This window comes from Peromyscus leucopus, chromosome X (genome assembly GCF_004664715.2).
Source record: "Peromyscus leucopus breed LL Stock chromosome X, UCI_PerLeu_2.1, whole genome shotgun sequence".
Lineage (NCBI taxonomy): Eukaryota > Metazoa > Chordata > Mammalia > Rodentia > Cricetidae > Peromyscus > Peromyscus leucopus.
The window spans coordinates 47,236,842-47,254,619 of NC_051083.1; the positions used below are offsets into that span (position 1 = coordinate 47,236,842).

Sequence of the window (17,778 nt, forward strand, 5' to 3'; positions counted from 1 at the left end):
TGTAGTTGCCTTCAATCTCTATGGACCATTGTTAGCTAAGTGATATACACAGTACAGAAGAAATCATCATCTTCAGAGGATATTGAATAATAAATCACAAATCTGAACAATTTTGGCTAATCATCACAACAGGAAGCAACAAGCACATCTAAGAAAATGAAAATGGAAAAAATCGCTAGGAATCATCTATATCTGGTTGGCTAAGCACAAAGCAAATAGTGAGTCTCCTCTGAGATGGTTTGTCCTGAGCAGTTTGCAGTGTGGTAAGATGAAAGGAAGGCTCCATGTTATCCAGCACACCATAAGCAAGGACCACCAGAGTTTTATAAAATGTTGCTGGCTTCTTTCCTGTCGATAATATATGAATTGTAAGTGCCAATAGTTAAGCTATGAATTAAGCTGGTTAAAAGCTCATATACAAGGAAGAAGAGACTATGCCCCTCATTTGGTAATATTTTCAATAACAGAAAGGGGCCATAAGAAAAATGGGGAGTAGGAAAGGGGTGTGTGTGTGTGTGTGTGTGTGTGTGTTTGCAAATGCATATACATGCAGAATCTGAAATCAACTTTAGCTGTTAGTACATAAAAGCCAAAATGCCAATGACAGACCTCAGTGTCTGGGAAGTAGTGATGTAAAGTGAACTGTACTACTGTGTACCTTATTAATTCTAATATATATTAGAACATGCATATATATATATGTATATATATATAAACATATATGTGGACAGCTAACAATAGGTCATATGTACCTATGGGATCCACTGAACTTTCATCTGTTTACAGCTGGAAAAGACAGCAGTAAGCACACAGCTTTATTGCAAGTTAGCATAGCCTTTGTCAGGATTCTGTTTGTTGGATAAACCTATACCATGACCACTAATTAATTTAAGATCTTACATCTTATGTCCCCTGTTCCTGTACTAGGGGTAAATATATTCACTGTTTACCAAGCATATAGTAAAAAACAAGGCCACATGAAAGGGATTTTCTTTTCATTTTGTTTTATTACATTTTTCATTGTGTGTGTGTGTGTGTGTGTGTGTGTGTGTGTGTGTGTGTGTGTGTGTGTGTAAAGGTGCGTGTGCCTGGCATGTGTATGGAAGTTTTGTGACACTAGCAAAGTTAGTTCTCTCCTTCCACGTATCCATCCCAGGGCTCAAACTCAAGTTATCAGGCACCCAATAAGCCATCTCAGGGAAATTTTAAAACAGAAAAATACAAACATTTCTTCTCAGTTGCTTGTTCATAATAAATATTGTTCATTAGTTACATAATTCAGTTGAGTCAAACCAGGAAAATGAAAATAGGCTAGAGTGACAGCTTTACAAGAGGAAAAGGAAAAGGAAGAAAAAGAGTGCTCTGAACTGATTTCACTGTTTTGTTTTGTTTAGAGTCATGTATATCCCAGGCTGCCCTCAGATTCACTATACTGTGTGTGTGTGTGTGTGTGTGTGTGTGTGTGTGTGTGTGTGTGTGTGTACACATATATATATATGGAATATCTATATATAGTGAATATGTACATATAAACTCCTGATCTCCCTGGCTCCATGCCGCAAGGGCTTGGATCAATGTACCACCAATGATTTTGGACTGAATACATCATAGAAAAAAATCATAATGAACTCCTAACCCCAAATTTGAAGGAGTTAGGATGGGAAGCCCTTGGGAGGTGATTAGGTTAGAACCACAGAGTCTCACAAATGGGATTAGTACACTTATAAAATTATGACTGGAAAGAGTTTGCTTTCTTGCACCGTGCTCTCCACCATATGGAGATCAAGGTGCCAGTTGATTTGGTCTTGTGAGGGCACCTTCATCTTAGCTTCAAACTTTTAACATCCACAACTATCACAAACACAAATCTACTGAATAAGCCACCAAGTCTATGGTATTTTGGTTCTAGCAGCCTGAATTAAGATAGAGAAAATTAAAAGTGCAAACATCACACCATAATAAAAACAAGCCAAAGAAGCTTGACCACATATCCATGGGGCAATCTAATTCTGTTTCCACTAATCCCATGTGATCTTTCTTTTGAATAAAGCTGCTAAGTATTTAATACCATGATGAAACTCTCAACTGAAACCTACATGGATGGATGATAATTCGATGTTTTTCTAGGTGAAATGAAGTTGGAGGAAAATCTCTCCTTGTGACGGTTAAGCAGCTTCTTTCTCTAAATCTTTTCTCTTCTCTAGTTCTCCTGGCATTTCTTCTTCTAGCTGCCAAATTTCTACTCCTCATTTCTGTGACACAAAGCTAAACGACAAGCCTCCTTGATTTGCTGAGGTATATTTAGGGGTCACCACAGAACAGGGAACATACAAAGGTATCTAGCCAAGCATTTGGATTTAATTGTATATTCCTTCCTATAGTGAAGTCATCTATAATAAGTTGAGATGATCACATCTGTGCTGGAAATTTCCAAATCTGCTTTGAAAGCAATTTATTTGTTTGTTTGTTTGTTTATTTATTTATTTATTTATTTATTTATTTATTTATTTTGGTTTTTCAAGACAGGGTTTCTCTGAGTAGCTTTGCACATTTCGTGGATCTCGCTCTATAGCCCAGGCTGGCCTTGAACTCACAAAGATCCGCCTGCCTCTGCCTCCCGAGTGCTGGGATTAAAGGTATGCATCATGACCACCCGGCCTTTGAAAGCAATTTAAAGCCAAGTGTAGTGGTGCACCCCAGTAAATCAAACACTTGGGGGTGGAGGGAGGAAGACCAGGAGTTCAAAGTTATCCTTAGCTACATAGTGGGTTCAAGACCAGCATGGAACACTTAAAACACACAAAGTCCATCAAGACAGCCCAGCGGGAAAGGTGCTTGGTGCCCGGCCTGACAACTTGTTTGACCCTTGAGATCTACAAGGTGAAAGTAGAAAAGTAACCCTAGTCAGTTATTCTTTTTTCCACATGCCTGCCACAGAATGTATGCCTGCCTTCCCTGAAAATAACTAAACAAATGCAATAAATAAATGGAATAAGAGCTTTCAGGCAAATCTTTCAAAACTATAAATAAATAAAAACTTTCAAAACAATCTAATTGCTAATTGCTAGAAAATAGCTTCAATCAGAAATTTAATATCTCATATAAAACAAAAAGCTATTTTCCTCCCTTAATATTACTTAACTAACTTCCATTCTCATAAGCTCTAATTTATTTTTTTAATTTTTCTATCATCTCTTTTGTGAAACAGTGCTGGGGTTTTGCTAAAGATGTAATACAGATTTTAAGCACAGTGCTAAGAAGAAAAGAGGGATCCAGAAAAAAAAAAAGACACAAGCTAGAACACGAGTGTGAGCTTCTCAGAGAATAGTCGCCTCCTTCATGCTTAGGACTTCTCCAGTGCACAAACCCACCGCTGGATCTGGCCTCTAAGAGGTCTGGCCAGTTTTTCTCCTCTTCGTTTTCACTGCACTATCTCAGTAACTAACTAGCAGTTTCAATGAATAAATTTCACCGCACAGAAAAATCCTGTCCTTTAACAGATACATATTTAGATTTATATGTTTTTATTTGCTTCCCATTCTTGTTTCATAGTCCTTTCCTTCTTTTTGAAAATCATTCAGTTTCCCTTCTTTATAACTTACTATGATAATCACACATTATTTTATCTTTTCTTTTCTCCTTTTGTTTTTTTTGAAACAGAGTTTTCCTTTACAGCCCTAGGTGACCTAGAACATGCCATGTAATCCAAGTTGGCTCTGAACTTGAGACAATCTTCCTGCCTCGGTGCTGGAATTTTAGGCATGTGCCCTCATAGCCAGCATGATTTCCTATTTGTGACATAAATCTTTTAATGGGTATAGATTTAGAACGCAACTTTCCTTTCAGGAAGTAACAGTATAATTTAGTGCTCTGCAACTGTCATGTGCTAAGGATGATGCTAGCTAGTATCTACTCAGGGAGATTTACATCTAAGATGTGACACCTACTGGTAATCTTGAGATTTTTGAGCTTTGTATACCCTACAAAACAGTTAAATCCATAACAGAATCATCTAAAATTCTGATAATTTATGTTAAAAAGTTCAAATTTTTAGATAGAAAGGACCAATATACAAATAGGTTATAGACAATTTTGAACACTTGCAATTTTGAGTTTTTAGGGTAGCGGGTAGAAAGATCTCTGAGATGTCAGAAACACAGTGGGGGTCATAAAACAGTTCTGGAACTATCCACCCATTTATATGATTACAAATAATCAGCAAAAGGAGAAAGCAAGGGAGAGAGTTAATAAATATGTGAATAACTATGATCTGAAAAAACTGAAGAGAACTCTGCTGCCCATCTCCGATTATAGGAAACATGAACCTACGGCTTTCCAGTCAGATGACTTAGTGTGACCACCTCTGCAAATGGAACAAGGCTTGTGCTGCACCTCTGCATGATGGCTTACCCACGGCATTGTAGAGAGGCTCTCCAGTTAGCTTGTCCCAGACTACTGTGGTTTCCCTCTGATTGCTGACACCGATGGCTTTAACAAGAAAGTCAACAGAAAGAAGACATTAAACACGTAGAATATTACTTCAGGATAATAGGAACAACTAACGTTTTTTAAAACCTTGCGGGTTTTTTTTTTTTTTTTTGAGACAGGGCCTCACTATGTAGTCTGGAACTCCCTATGTAGATAGACTGACCTTGAATTGGCAGAGACTGACCCCACACACACACACACACACACTTATGCCTCCAGAATGCTATAATTAAAGACACAGGCCACCATACCCAGCCTTCCATTTGGAATATTGGTAGTGATATCTGGTTTATTTTCCTTAAATACCCTTGGGGGAAAAAAGTGAACATACAATGTAAAGTTGTTAACGCTACAGAATCCTTCTACGTCACTTGAAGCACACAATGACATGGATCCTTGTCATTATTGAGAAAAGGCTCCAGACTGTCTCAAAGGATGTAATAACTTCACCAGTTTACAATGACTGATTTGGTATTATGTGCAACAATAAACAATTTGTTTACTAATTGTTATGGGAAATGTCCCTTCCTATAGGTGTACATATGTGCATACACGCATTTTAAGGAAATAGCCACAGCCAGGCACGGTAGTAGGAATGCGTGCCTGCAATCGCCGTGTTTAGGGCTGAGTGAGGAAGGAGACCAGAAGTCAGGGTCAGTCTGGGCTACATAGGGAACTCAAGGGCTATATAAGGGAGGCACTGTCCCCGAAGATAGACAGGTCAGTGAGATGGCTCTGCAGGTAAAGGTACTTGCCACACAAGTTTGGTGGCTTGAGTTTGCTCCTTGGAATCAAGATAAATGAACAGAGAACTAACTACAAAGACTCCACAGAGTTATCCTCTGACCTGCACACACACTCCCGTAGTACATACACAACCCCACCCCAACACATACTGTCTTTACAAAGTTCAGAAATATTAAGGAAATATTCAGTAGCACTTAGGCTCACCAAAGCCAAATATCTACTTGTTTAAATTCCAATCTTGAGTCCCCTTATTTTGTCTCCTTGGCGTTTTATTTCTTGTAAAGTGAGTTTTATTTCCTGTAAACATTTCTTGTAAGTTCAAAGTCCCCACCTAGCAGTAAGTCACTACATATTAAAACAAATGTCTGGTAGAAATAAGTATTGAAGCAAATGTCACTCAGAGCTGCCGTCATCATCACCATTGAGTGCAGAGACTGTTGCAGACAATGAGCCTGGCCTGAGCAGGATAAGAGAATCCCTTGGAATCTCAGATGGTACAGCAGCAGGAGCCTAGCAATGGGTGGCTACAGTGGAATATTGCGAAAGTGATACTTGTTTGAAAATGAAAACTTCACAATGTGGAACCACGGTGAATTCACAACTAAGAGTCCATTTCCTCATTGCTAATTTCCCTGTAAATCAGCTGGCTGCTCGTTTTAGTCACAATCCTCAAGTCACATGTCTGTCATGCAACCTTTCTTTATTGGCTCCTTCTGACTCACACTGAGAATCTAATCTAGAGCTATTTCCATCTGATTCTTGGGTCCAGGATTTCTCTATAAACCACTCCCTTTCTCCTCTGTCTTAATTCCATTTCTTCATGTCAAGTGAAACTGCTTTCCTTGCAGACAATCAAAGTCCACTGAAATCGCTTTTCAGGATTCTCTTCAGGCCACAGGTATCTTTATTAGAGCACACAGGTCTGCAATGCCACTGAGCTTTCTCAGTGTTCCAACACTTGCTGTTGTACCCTAAAATCCTTTTTAAACTACATTTATATATATATATAATTACATTTATATACATATACACACACACACACACACATATATATATATATATATATATATATATATATATATATATCACACTTATTTATTGAGTAGGAGGCTTGAAGGTGGAGGTCAGAGAACAACTTGCAGAAATTAGTTCTCACCTTCCACCATGGAGGGCCTGGGGGTTGAATTCAGGTTGCAAGGCCTGAGAGCAGTTGCCTCTAACTACTGAGCAATCTTACCTGCCCAAAGCCTAGCATGGTGGCTCATGACTACAATCCCTGCACATGTTGGAGACTGGAGGAGGAGGTTCACTATGGGTTTGAGACTAGTCTCAGTACATAGTAAGTTTCAGACAAGTCTGGACTACATATCCAGATCTTATCTCCTATCTCAAAGACAAACAAACAAACATAAAACCATACATACATATAGACGAACAAAAAGTTATAACCACAATTAACAAAATATACTTAGAAAAAGTCTTTGTACTTAAAACTTGAAGTCTTAGTAATTATTATCTAGGCCATATTGTGGATAATATGAATTCTTTGAAAAATAAAACAGAGTAGGATACAGCTGAGTGATTATCATGTATGGGGCCCTGTACAGAATCCCCAGCTAAAATCAGTAAATACTGGTTTAATTTAACACTGCAACACATTTTGGAATTAAAACCTGTAATTGCACAGAGAAAAATAATAAGCTTTACAAAAATAGCTTTCTTGCTACTACAAGCAACATGTGGGAAGATGTATTAAGCTTTTCACACTGAGCTTGGTGGCATATGCCTATAATCCCAGCATTTAGTAAGCTGAGGCAGGAGGATAGAGTTTGTGGGTTCAAAGCCAACTAACTACACAGCTAGTCACTGTCTCAAAATAAAAAAACCCTTTCTGCTTTTCAGGCAGTGAAAAACTATGTGTAGTTTTACACGTAACATGTATACTTGAAAATTCAAAATGAGATATGGCCACTAGTGGAACTTTATTTTGCAGAAAAAGGTGCTTCCCTGAGACTCTCATGAGGTTCACATGCGTAAGACAGGACAGCAGTCTGTGTGTTAGGGTGAGAGTGGATGTGTGGGTTTTCCTTTACTCTATCACCAAAATAACGGCTGTGAATGTAACTCCTGAGGACCCATGGCCTCGTTTTTGAAACAGTTTTTGCCTATCACTTAACGAGAACATCTGGCATTGTAATTTTGTGGATGCGGTAACTCCTCAAGTGCCATTAAAGGCAAACATAACTGCCTAACACAGACAGAGCAGCCTACTGCCCGGCTTTAGGTTTAAATGTGCTGTTCAACTAGATAGTATATTTTAATTTAGGAGACATTGTTCACAGTGGCTTAAGTTTTTTTAAAAAAGACATTTTTATGGTGAGGGTGTCTGAAAAAGGTGTCTCAATTCAGTAGATCACTCTGATCTTGAACTCATAAGTAATCCTCTTGCTTAAGCCTTCCAAGTGCTGAGAATATAGACATGCATGATCACACTCAACTTCAAAGTCAGTACTTTTTGATAGATGGAGACAACTAAAATGAATGAATCAGGAATTTGGGAAAGGTTTATAACCAGATATGATGAACTCTGTCAATGATTATCAGATAAGACTAAATGATACTGCTCTTCACTGGCAAAGCTCATTCACTTGTTGCATAGGAAACATAAATGTTTTGAGAGATTATTAACAATGTGGCTCAGGGAAAAAAACTGGTCCAAGAGTTATAAGAGCAGTACTTAATGCCCTCTGTTAATGAACAGCTACATGTCCTACAGTCTTCTTCCTCCACTGCAGTTAAAGAAAGCTGCTTTAGGTGATTGCTGATCCTTTACACTTTTTATAGTTCGGGTACCTATAGTTCTACATAGGAAAGCAAAATCTTGCCCTTCTGATGACAATTCAGTAAATTATCAGGGGAAAGCAGTAGCGTGACTTGCCTAGTATAGCAGGCACTATGGGATATTCTCATTCTTGGCTACAGGCTGTTGTTGCCGGGAAGGAATCACTTTGGTTTGGTATGACTTTTATATTGGAGAAATAGGTATATCAACAAGACAGTAGCTTTAATCCCAGCACTTGGGAGATAGAGGCAGGTGGATGTCTGAGGCTGAGGCCAACCTAATCTACATAGAGAGGTCCAAGACAGCCAGAACTACATATGGAGGAGGAGAAAGAGGAAGAGGTAGAGGAAACAGATACATGCTGAAGTCTTACAGGCCAGTTGTTGCAATTGCAAGACAAATTCCTTGGTTTTTGGAACTGTGTGTCATCTTCACATACCCCACAAACCCCAGAAAGACAGGTATATGGGTGGACCCAGAAGGCACAATATTGCATCCCACCTTATGTGTCAGGAAGGTAGAACAATGTTAATGCCGAGGTCAGTTATCCTGGACTCTATATGAAACATCTCTTTAAGCTGTGAAGTTTATTTATGCCTCAGAGACAATGATTCTTTTGACATTACTTCTTCTGAGCATTACTGAGCATCTATTAGTGGTTTATACTGTTGCAGACTGTTAGAATATCCCCCAAGAAAAAATAGCAATCATTTTGATGTACAGCTCACATCAATTTGGTGATTGCACTTCTATTTAGATGTAAGAATAGCTGGGCATTGGTGGTGCATGCCTTTAATCCCAGCACTTGGGAGGCAAAGATAGGCAGAAGCAGAATTCTCCTTCTCCAGCACCATGTCTGCCTGTGTGCTGCCATGCTTTGCACCATGATGATAATGGACTAAACCTCTGAACTGTAAGCCAGCCCCAATGAAATGTTTTCCTTTATAGGAGTTGTCATGTTCATATGCCTCTTCACAGCAAGAGAAACCCTCACAAAGACAGAAGCTGGTACCAGGGGTTGGATGTTGCTGTGATGTGCCTGACTGTGCTTTTGTTTGGGGGGAAATGGAGACTTTAGGACTTTGGGTTAAGAAAGCACTTGGATGCTTTAAGCGGGACTTAATGCACCATCCTAGTAGGAACATGGAAGACAGTGGTGCTGAGGATGATTTGAACTGTGGGAGCTCAGCTCAAGAGGTTTCAGAGAAGAACTTTAGGATGTGACCTAGAAACTAATTTTGTGATATTCTGACAAAGATGTGGCTGCTTTCTGCCCTTGTCCCAAAAATCTGCCTGAGGTTAAATTGAAGAGTTGTGGATTAACAGCATTTCCAAACAACCTTCCATTGACTGTGTTGTGTGGCTATTAATGGATTATCATGTAGATCTATAATGAAAAGGAGCAAGCTGAACAAGGAACAAGGAAACTGTACACAGAATATACTGTTTAAGGAGAAAGGGTGCACCAGGAAGTGTAACGGAGCCCAAGGAGATAAGTTTAAAGAAAAGCCTTATCCTAAATGGAATAAAGGAAGTGGTGACCTCAGGGCAAGATCCCACTCTGAGCAGAGGCAGGCAGAGTTCAAGGCCAGACTGGTCTACAGTTCAAGTTTCAGAAAAGCCAAGCTTAGGCAGTGAAAGAAACTATCAGAACCAGAAGGCTTTGAAAATGTATTTGAACGAGTGGGCCATGTTCCAGCACCAGAAAGCAGCAGAATTTGGCAGCTTTGGCCACATGGTTTTGGCTTTAGAGTTAAGGATACAAGAAAGGGATTATGAAATCTTCCTCCATCACTAAGGTAAGCCTGCTGAGGCCAGGCATGAGTCAGAGGTGTCTCTGAATGGCCTTTGTGTGAAGCTGAGAAGGTGAAGACCCCAAGATGTTGGAGATGCCAGAGCCATGGGATACCTGCCGAGGAGAGCTGCTAATGGAGAGTGGACCAGCCCAAGAGAAAGAAGGGTGTTGGAGTCAACAAAGCTGAAAGGAGTTGGAGATCTGAAGAGCTCTTGCATCAGTCTTCCTTTGATCCAGTATGTCCTCACTATGCTCCCTTTCCTCCTTTTGGAATGGTAATGTATATCCTGTGTCATTGTATGTTGGAAGTATGTGATCTGCTTTTTCATTTTGATCTCACAGGGGGTTAAAGTTAAGAGACTGCCATGATTCTCAGAAGAGACTTCGAACTTTGGACTTTGAAACAGTGTTGAGACTGTGATAGACTATGGAAGGGTTACTTTTGAAGTTGGACTGAATGCAGTTTTGCATTATGATATGGCTACAAGCCTTTGGGGCCAGGGAGTAGAATGTGGTGGTTTGAAAGAAAATGGCCCCGATATAGAAATTTAGGATATAGATAGGAAAGGGTAGATTATTGAATCTACTTTTAAAGAGCAACAACTTGGGGGTTGGGGATTTAGCTCAGTGGTAGAGCACTTGCCTAGCTAGCAAGTGCAAGGCCCTGGGTTAAGTCCTCGGCTCCAGAAAAAAAAAAAAAAGACAAAATAACAAAAAGACCAAAAAAAGAGCAACTTGTTTGAAATATTTTACATTGCTATGGATTTTAGTTTATTGACAGAAATTTAAAGTTAATTTTGTTATACTGTATGTATATTTTTACTCACTTAACGTATTATGTTTATACAATGCATTTAAAATTGTAATGTATCATTAAAAAATATAGATTAATAGTTAATTATCTATGATAATCAAACTTATAGTCATGTTATATATTTCAATTAGGTAGGTAATCTTCAAACACCTACAGAATATGGCATTTAAAATGTTTTAAAAACTTAGACTTTTCTCGACAATGAGACAAACCTGTCTGCTCCTGGCAGCACCAATTTACTTCAAAGAGGAAGATGGGCATCTAAGACACTCTATATGGAGTTTGTCTTCTTCTTGGCAAAAATAGCCATTTGGGCAAGAAACTGCTTGTGTCTGGACTGCTTGATAATATGTTGTATAAACTGGACATACAGGACCCACTGGAAAATGGCCACTAAATTTTGCCAAAACAAGGCAAAATGGTCCTTTAGTTTCCTGCTTTGCAGAGGAGACTGCCAGACATTCTACAAGACACAGGGAAACTCTAGGCCTATAGGCTGAAGATGGATGCCCCAACATTACAGAGGAACTTTGGATGACTGTCCAAGCAGCCAGATGTCTCTGTCATTCTAGATTTTTGGAAATTGCTTACAATGCACTTCCAGTTTACTTAGGTAATATATCCTTCTGAGGTCTTTGATAGAACTGAAGACTAGATAGTTATAATTTTAGCTTTCCTTAGTCATGATAAGAGATAAGTTAGATATGAAACTTTAGACTCACAAAATAGGATAGATGGTAGAATATTTTCTAATTTTGCCAGATATAAATAAACTAGATATTGTAACTGTAATTCCTGCTTAATAACTGCTTTGTTATATATAATTTTACCATATTAAAATTAAAACCTTCCTTTTTGATACAACAGAAAAGGGCAAGTGCTATGGGATGTCTTTCTGTATGCTGTGAATATACATTGTTCCCATTGGTTAGTAAATAAAGCTTTTTTGGCCTATGGCAAGAAAGCTTATAGCCAGGTGGGAAATTCAAGTGGAGGGACAGAGAAAAGAAGGGTGGAATCTGCAGAGAGGCTGGCCACTGCCAAAGGAGCAGCAAGATGCCAGCAGACTGGTAATGCCATGGCCACGTGGCAACTTATAGATTGATAGAAATGGGTTAAGTTATAAAAGCTAGCTAGTAAAAAGCCTGCCATAGGCCATACAATTGGTAATTAATATAAGCCTCTGAATGATTATTTTATAAGCAGCTGCAGGACAGCAGAGCTGGGTGAGACCAGAGAAAATTCCAGCTACAGGCCCCCAAAGGGAGTGATCCTATTAGTAGGTGAGGTCTTGTGGAATAGGAAGTGTGTCACTGGAGGTGGGCTTGGAAGTTTCAAATGTTCAAGCCAGGCCCTATATCTCTCTTCCTGCTGCCTCCTGATCTAGACATAGAACTCTCAGCTCCTACTGAAGCACCGTGTCTGTCTGAATGCAGGCATGCTTCCTGCTATGATAACAGATAAAACCTCTGAACCTGTAAGCCAGTTCTAATAAAATGCTTTCCTTTATAAGACTTGCCACAGTCATGGTGTCTCTTCACAGCTACAGACTATGACAGACCTTGTTTAAAAATCAAAACCAAAAGAAAATAATAATACCAACAAAAATAATCAAATAAAGAAAAAATCCAATTAGGACAAAAATCTTAGGAGTATGGTAAGTCTTGAAGCCAAGAGGCTATGAATCAAAACACCAAATGCCTATAATTCCAGTACTTAAAAAGCGGGAGCAGCCAGGCAGCAGTGGTGCACGCCTTTAATTCCAGCACTTGGGAGGCAAAGCCAGGCGGATCTCTGTGAGTTCAAGGCCAGCCTGGTCTACAGTGTGAGATCCAGGACAGGCACCAAAGCTACACAGAGAAACCCTGTCTCAAAAAACCTAAATATATATATATATATATATATATATATATATATATATATATATATATATAAAGAAAGAAAGCAGGAGCAGGATAATTATAGCAAATTTGAAGCCAGATGGGTCTATTTATTTAGCCCTTGTTTCAAAACAAAAGTCAAACAAATATTCAACAAAACTTAACAACACAATACAAGCTACAAGAGACAAGAAGCAGCAACTGACCACATTGATTTTTCACCCTATACAATGTTGCAGCACCCTTGGGTAGCAAGTAACCTTTTCTCCCTGTATAAATAATAAATAGCCAAGCATAGATCTTCTACCAGAAACTAGGAATTCACAGAGATATCTACAACAAACTCGTTCTTTCTGACAGTGATTTCATAGAAATTCTATAAGTAAAGTGTTTGGATTTCAAAAACTATTCCCCCAAAGCATTCCTCCCCGTCGTGTTTCCTTCTTAATAAAAGGCATCCCATCCCATCTACCCAGGAGCAATGTACAACCAGATACAGCGAAACAAAATAAAACAAAAACTACAAGACTCTGAAGCATCACTTTTGACCCATTTCTTCCCCTTGCCCGAATACTCACTACTCTCTACTACCCTAGGAGCCAGCCAGTCAGCAAGCATTGGTCTTTCTTCCTTGCTTCAATGTGACTGCTGTCAGTCAAGCCCCCATACTCTTGCCACACTTCTACCGAAGCCTCACACTGGTCTCTCCATCACAGTCCACTTTCTACACACCAGGTATGGAACTGTCTCTGACTGGGAAGTCATGTCCTGCGGCCTCTGATATTAAAACTAACAATCACACTCAAAAATATGCTGAGAAGACCCCACTGATTTCTCCAATTTGGGCTCCATTAAACCCCTTACCTACCCACTCTGTCCACTCAACTTGTTTTTAGGACATGTTGGTCTTCTTTGTGACCCTAGACTACCTTGGTCTAGTCTCACCTTGAGATCTTTGCATGCAATGTTTATTTTTCTTCAAATGTTTTTCTCCCAACAGTCACATGACTGACTCCTCATGTCCCTTGAAATGTCAGCAAAATAATCACCTCCTCAGAGAAGAGAAGCCTCCCATGGCCATCTAATCTAAGGTAAGCCCTTGTAGGTACACCCTATCATATCACTCATTTTTTAATTTCCCACATGGAATTTATTAGTATCTGAAATTAACTTGTATTGTCTTCTTTTATTTTTCCTTGTGTTCATGTGAATAAAATGGCTGTGTGAACAGGGACTGAATCCTGTTTATTGTTGTGCCCACAAGTTCTCACAAAAAGGCTTGTAGTACATAAAGATTCAATTATGAGCTGAAAGGATAAATTAATGAAGGGGATTGGCAGAGCTGTACTAGAAGATGAAAATACTCAAAATACCTTTGATGTTGGAAATATCAATATTGAGCTGTCCAAGTTTTTCACATGTTTTCTCTATACACTCATAAACAGACTGCAGGATTTCCTTCGGGTCTTGTTCTACCCATCTTTGGAACAAAAGGATAAATGTGTTAGTCTCCAAGAATTCATTACAAACCTAACATGTTTCCACAAATAAGTTAACCCATTAGATGTGCCTAGCACATAAGTGAAAAAAATAGGAAAGCAAAGCATATCTATATTCTACATTCTAAAGTAATGAAAAAAACTATTTCCCTTACATTTTTCTTATTCTTCACATTATAATAACCCATCCTTCTAAGGATGGTCACTAGCCAGGTGTGGTAGCTCACACTTCAAATCCCAGCACTTGAGAGGCTAAAGCAGGATGACTGTTTTAAGTTGCAGGACAGGCTTGTCTATAGAGTGAGACTATCCTGGTTCCAAAAGCCAGAAAATAAAGCAAAACAAAACCAATCTCCTAAACAGTCACCATTTTAGCACCATTAGTAACAATAAGGACACAGAATTAAATGACTTCAGAGTTGATGCAGAACTGCTGATGGTTACTATGCCTTTGATGTGTTACTTATATTAGACTTTGCTTTCCATTGCTGAATTCCTAAGCTACCCTTGATGAACTACGACATTAGAGCTGCATTTCTTGGCCAATCCCAATCTCTCAGGTCCTCTCAAGATGGTGTCTGGCTAAGTTTATCAAACTAATTCACAGAGTACATGGGGTGAGGAAAGCCAATAATGTGACATGTCTTTACATATTAAATTAAGAAACATACCCTTCTCTTGGGAATTCCTGTTTTATTTCTACTTGATGATGACTAAGAAGTTCAGCTGTTTTTGAATTGAAAACCTGAAAAACACATCAGTATAATAATGCAGGTTGATATAAAATCTGTTTAAAGTTACTGAGCAAATGAAGTTCTTATTAACATATATAAAACAATGAATCAGATGACATGGCCACCAATGAAGAATGTTTGGCGTATTCTTCAGGCAGAATCATAAAACATTACAATGTGGTTGGCTGTAGAGATGATTCAGTGGTCATGAGTACTTACTACTCTCCCAGAGGACCCGGGTTCAATTCCCAGCACCCATATGGCAGCTCACAGCCCTCTGTAACTCCAGTTCCAGGAGATTTGATACCTTCTGGCCTCCATAGACATCAGGCATGCATGTGGTATACAGACATACATGCAGGCAAGACACCCATACACATAAAATAAAAATAAATAAATCTTTTTAAAAAATAATTGTCTCCTGAGATGGTACTGTAAACGTGGTCAGGGGCCTATGGATAGGCAGGATGTAGGCTTAGCAGGGAACCTGCTACTACTGCTTTGCTAAATGGACATGTTATTAAACTGCCTTCTATATACGCATGTTTTTACCCATAGCTGTTCTCAATCTTCTTCAGAGAAGCTTCTTGTAGCTGTGGGTGGCAGTTAATGCAGAGATCCATTAGTAATCCAAGTGTCGAGAATAAAAGTGATGATGGATGACAGGACATCTATATCATCCCTCCAAGGCTCATGGAACATCCGAGAAAAGGGGATGAGGACGATGCAAGAGCTAGAGGATGAGGAAGTGTATGGCACAAGAAGATGTCTTTGGGACATGACATGGTCGTTGCCCTCATGATGTGCTTACCTGCACAATACCTACACAAGATTCGATCTCTCAGTGCTTCATCAGAGATGGAGAGGGGCTCAGGAGGCACCATCTCCCTGACAGACCTTTGGCAATGGCACCCCCACTCATGCAAGCAACTCTGATTAAAGTCAGAAGGTCACAGATACAATAAAAGGGAGACGCAAGAGCAGAACTTCTTCGGCAGAAGGGTTGCAGCAGGAAATGGAGGAAGGAACGAGAGGGCAATGGGCGTGAAAACAACTAAAATCCATGAGACATATGACTGGATGGGTCAAAGAATAAACTTAAAAACATATGTAAAAGATGTTCTCCCATGAAAATAAAACATAATAACCTTTTTAATGAGGAAATTTTCTGCCAGGTGTGATGGTATACACCTGTAACCCCAACATTCATTCTGGAGACTGAGACAGGAGGATTGCCATAAGGTTGAAACAAGCCTGAACTACGTAGCAAGGCTGTGTTCAAAAAAATCAAATATTATGATGATAATAATAATAGTGGTGGTAGTGCACACTTTAACCCCAGCACTCGGGAGACAGAGACAGGCAGATCATTGAATGTGAGGCCAGCCTGGTCTACAGAGCAAGTTCCAGGACAGCCAGGGCTACACAGAGAAACCCTACCTCAAAATAACAAAGAAAGAAGAAAAAATGGCTCTTTATCCCTAAATAAGCCAAAATGGAAATTAATACAATTAATAGCATAGATTTCCTTGGTGAATAGAAAAACCAAGAAGAATCAGGAAGTTGACATAATACTGATGGTAATAGCAGCTTTCACTCCTCATTTATCTTAGATGAGAAGGATGCTCACACAGGATTGGTACTTGTGAATTCCTTTACAGAGAGATTCAGTAGTGTCTTTATCATGCTCGTTTACCAGGAAAATAGAGCCTTATCAGCAAGGAGAAAAATAGCTAACTAGAGGCCTCATCCACCAGGCATCTGTACCATAAATAGCAGACCCTTGATATAAAACATTAAAACCAGGGGATGAAAGCTAATAAAGAAGCTATACAATTCACCACAATTTCAATGAAGTTAAGCAGCACTTTTTAAAACTTTAGTCACAGTTTTTCTTAGATATTGTTTCTACCAGTTAGTACCTGTACTTGAGTACCCATTTTTTTATGGTTTCAGAGTAAGAATTTATAATTTAACTACAATTAACTCTCCAAGTCACTGTAACTATAGCATAAAGTTCATTTCTAATTAGTTCAGAGAGTAGCTCCATGCCTCAGTTTCCTGTGAGAAAAATACCTGTTGACTACAAACTAAAAAAAGCAAAAATAAAGATTAGAAAACACTCTCTGGCAAGTTGCTTCCTTCCATTGTTTTGATGCACACCACTTTTTCTGGAGAAGTGATAAATACAAAGCCAGAAGGCAAGTTCTAAAGTTCTCTGAGGAGATAAAATATCTTACAAGTCAAAGGTTAACTCAACATCATAAAGAAATAAGCTGACAGAACCCCATTTCATATCTTATGATTTATAGCTCAGTACTAAAGTATGTACCTAGGATGTAGGCTCAATTGGCTATGTTTTATTTATGGACATATGCCCAGGACACAGAACAGTACCTTGCACACTTGTTGAAGGTCTGAAAAAAGTATACTCTATTATAAGTACTTACTTGAAGAAAAATTATCAGATAAGAAATAGCAGAGGTGATACGGTGGCTCACATATGTAATCTAATAAATGGGGAAACAGAGGCAGGAAAATGGCTACTGCAAGTTTAAGGCTAGCTTGGTCTTAGATATCTACATATTACTGAGCTAGAGGTCAGTCAGAGGAACATAGGAAATAAACATAAACATACAAAAAAACAAAAAGGAAGGGGTAAAATGAGATGGTAGAATGCTAGGAAGATAAAGCTGAGCAGTGTTGGCGCACGCCTTTAATCCCAGCACTCAGCAGGCAGAGGCAGGGGGATCTCTGTGAGTTCGAGGCCAGCCTGGGCTACCAAGTGAGTTCCAGGAAAGGCACAAAGCTACACAGAGAAACCCTGTCTCAAAAAACCAAAAAAAAAAAAAAAAAGAATGCTAGGGAGATAGATACAGTTCATGTGGTAGAATGCTTGCCAAGCATGTGCTATAATACACGTTGGGGTTGATACCAGAACTGTATGAATCTAAATGCAATGGTACATACCTATAAACC

The 17,778-nt window shown here is 39.0% G+C and overlaps 1 protein-coding gene across 5 annotated transcripts in view; it reads right to left on the reverse strand.

Moving 5' to 3' along the window:
• The window catches only part of Gk (glycerol kinase), an 81,992-nt gene that overhangs the window by 50,182 nt on the left and 14,032 nt on the right, over window positions 1–17,778 (reverse strand). For all 5 annotated transcript variants that reach the window (XM_028857918.2, XM_028857920.2, XM_028857917.2 and 2 more), the window contains exons 2-4: window positions 14,737–14,810; window positions 13,940–14,046; window positions 4,411–4,488 (exon numbers count right to left, since the gene is read on the reverse strand). In XM_028857918.2, the coding sequence (XP_028713751.1) occupies window positions 4,411–4,488; window positions 13,940–14,046; window positions 14,737–14,810 (259 nt within the window). The remainder of the gene's footprint in view (window positions 1–4,410; window positions 4,489–13,939; window positions 14,047–14,736; window positions 14,811–17,778) is intronic.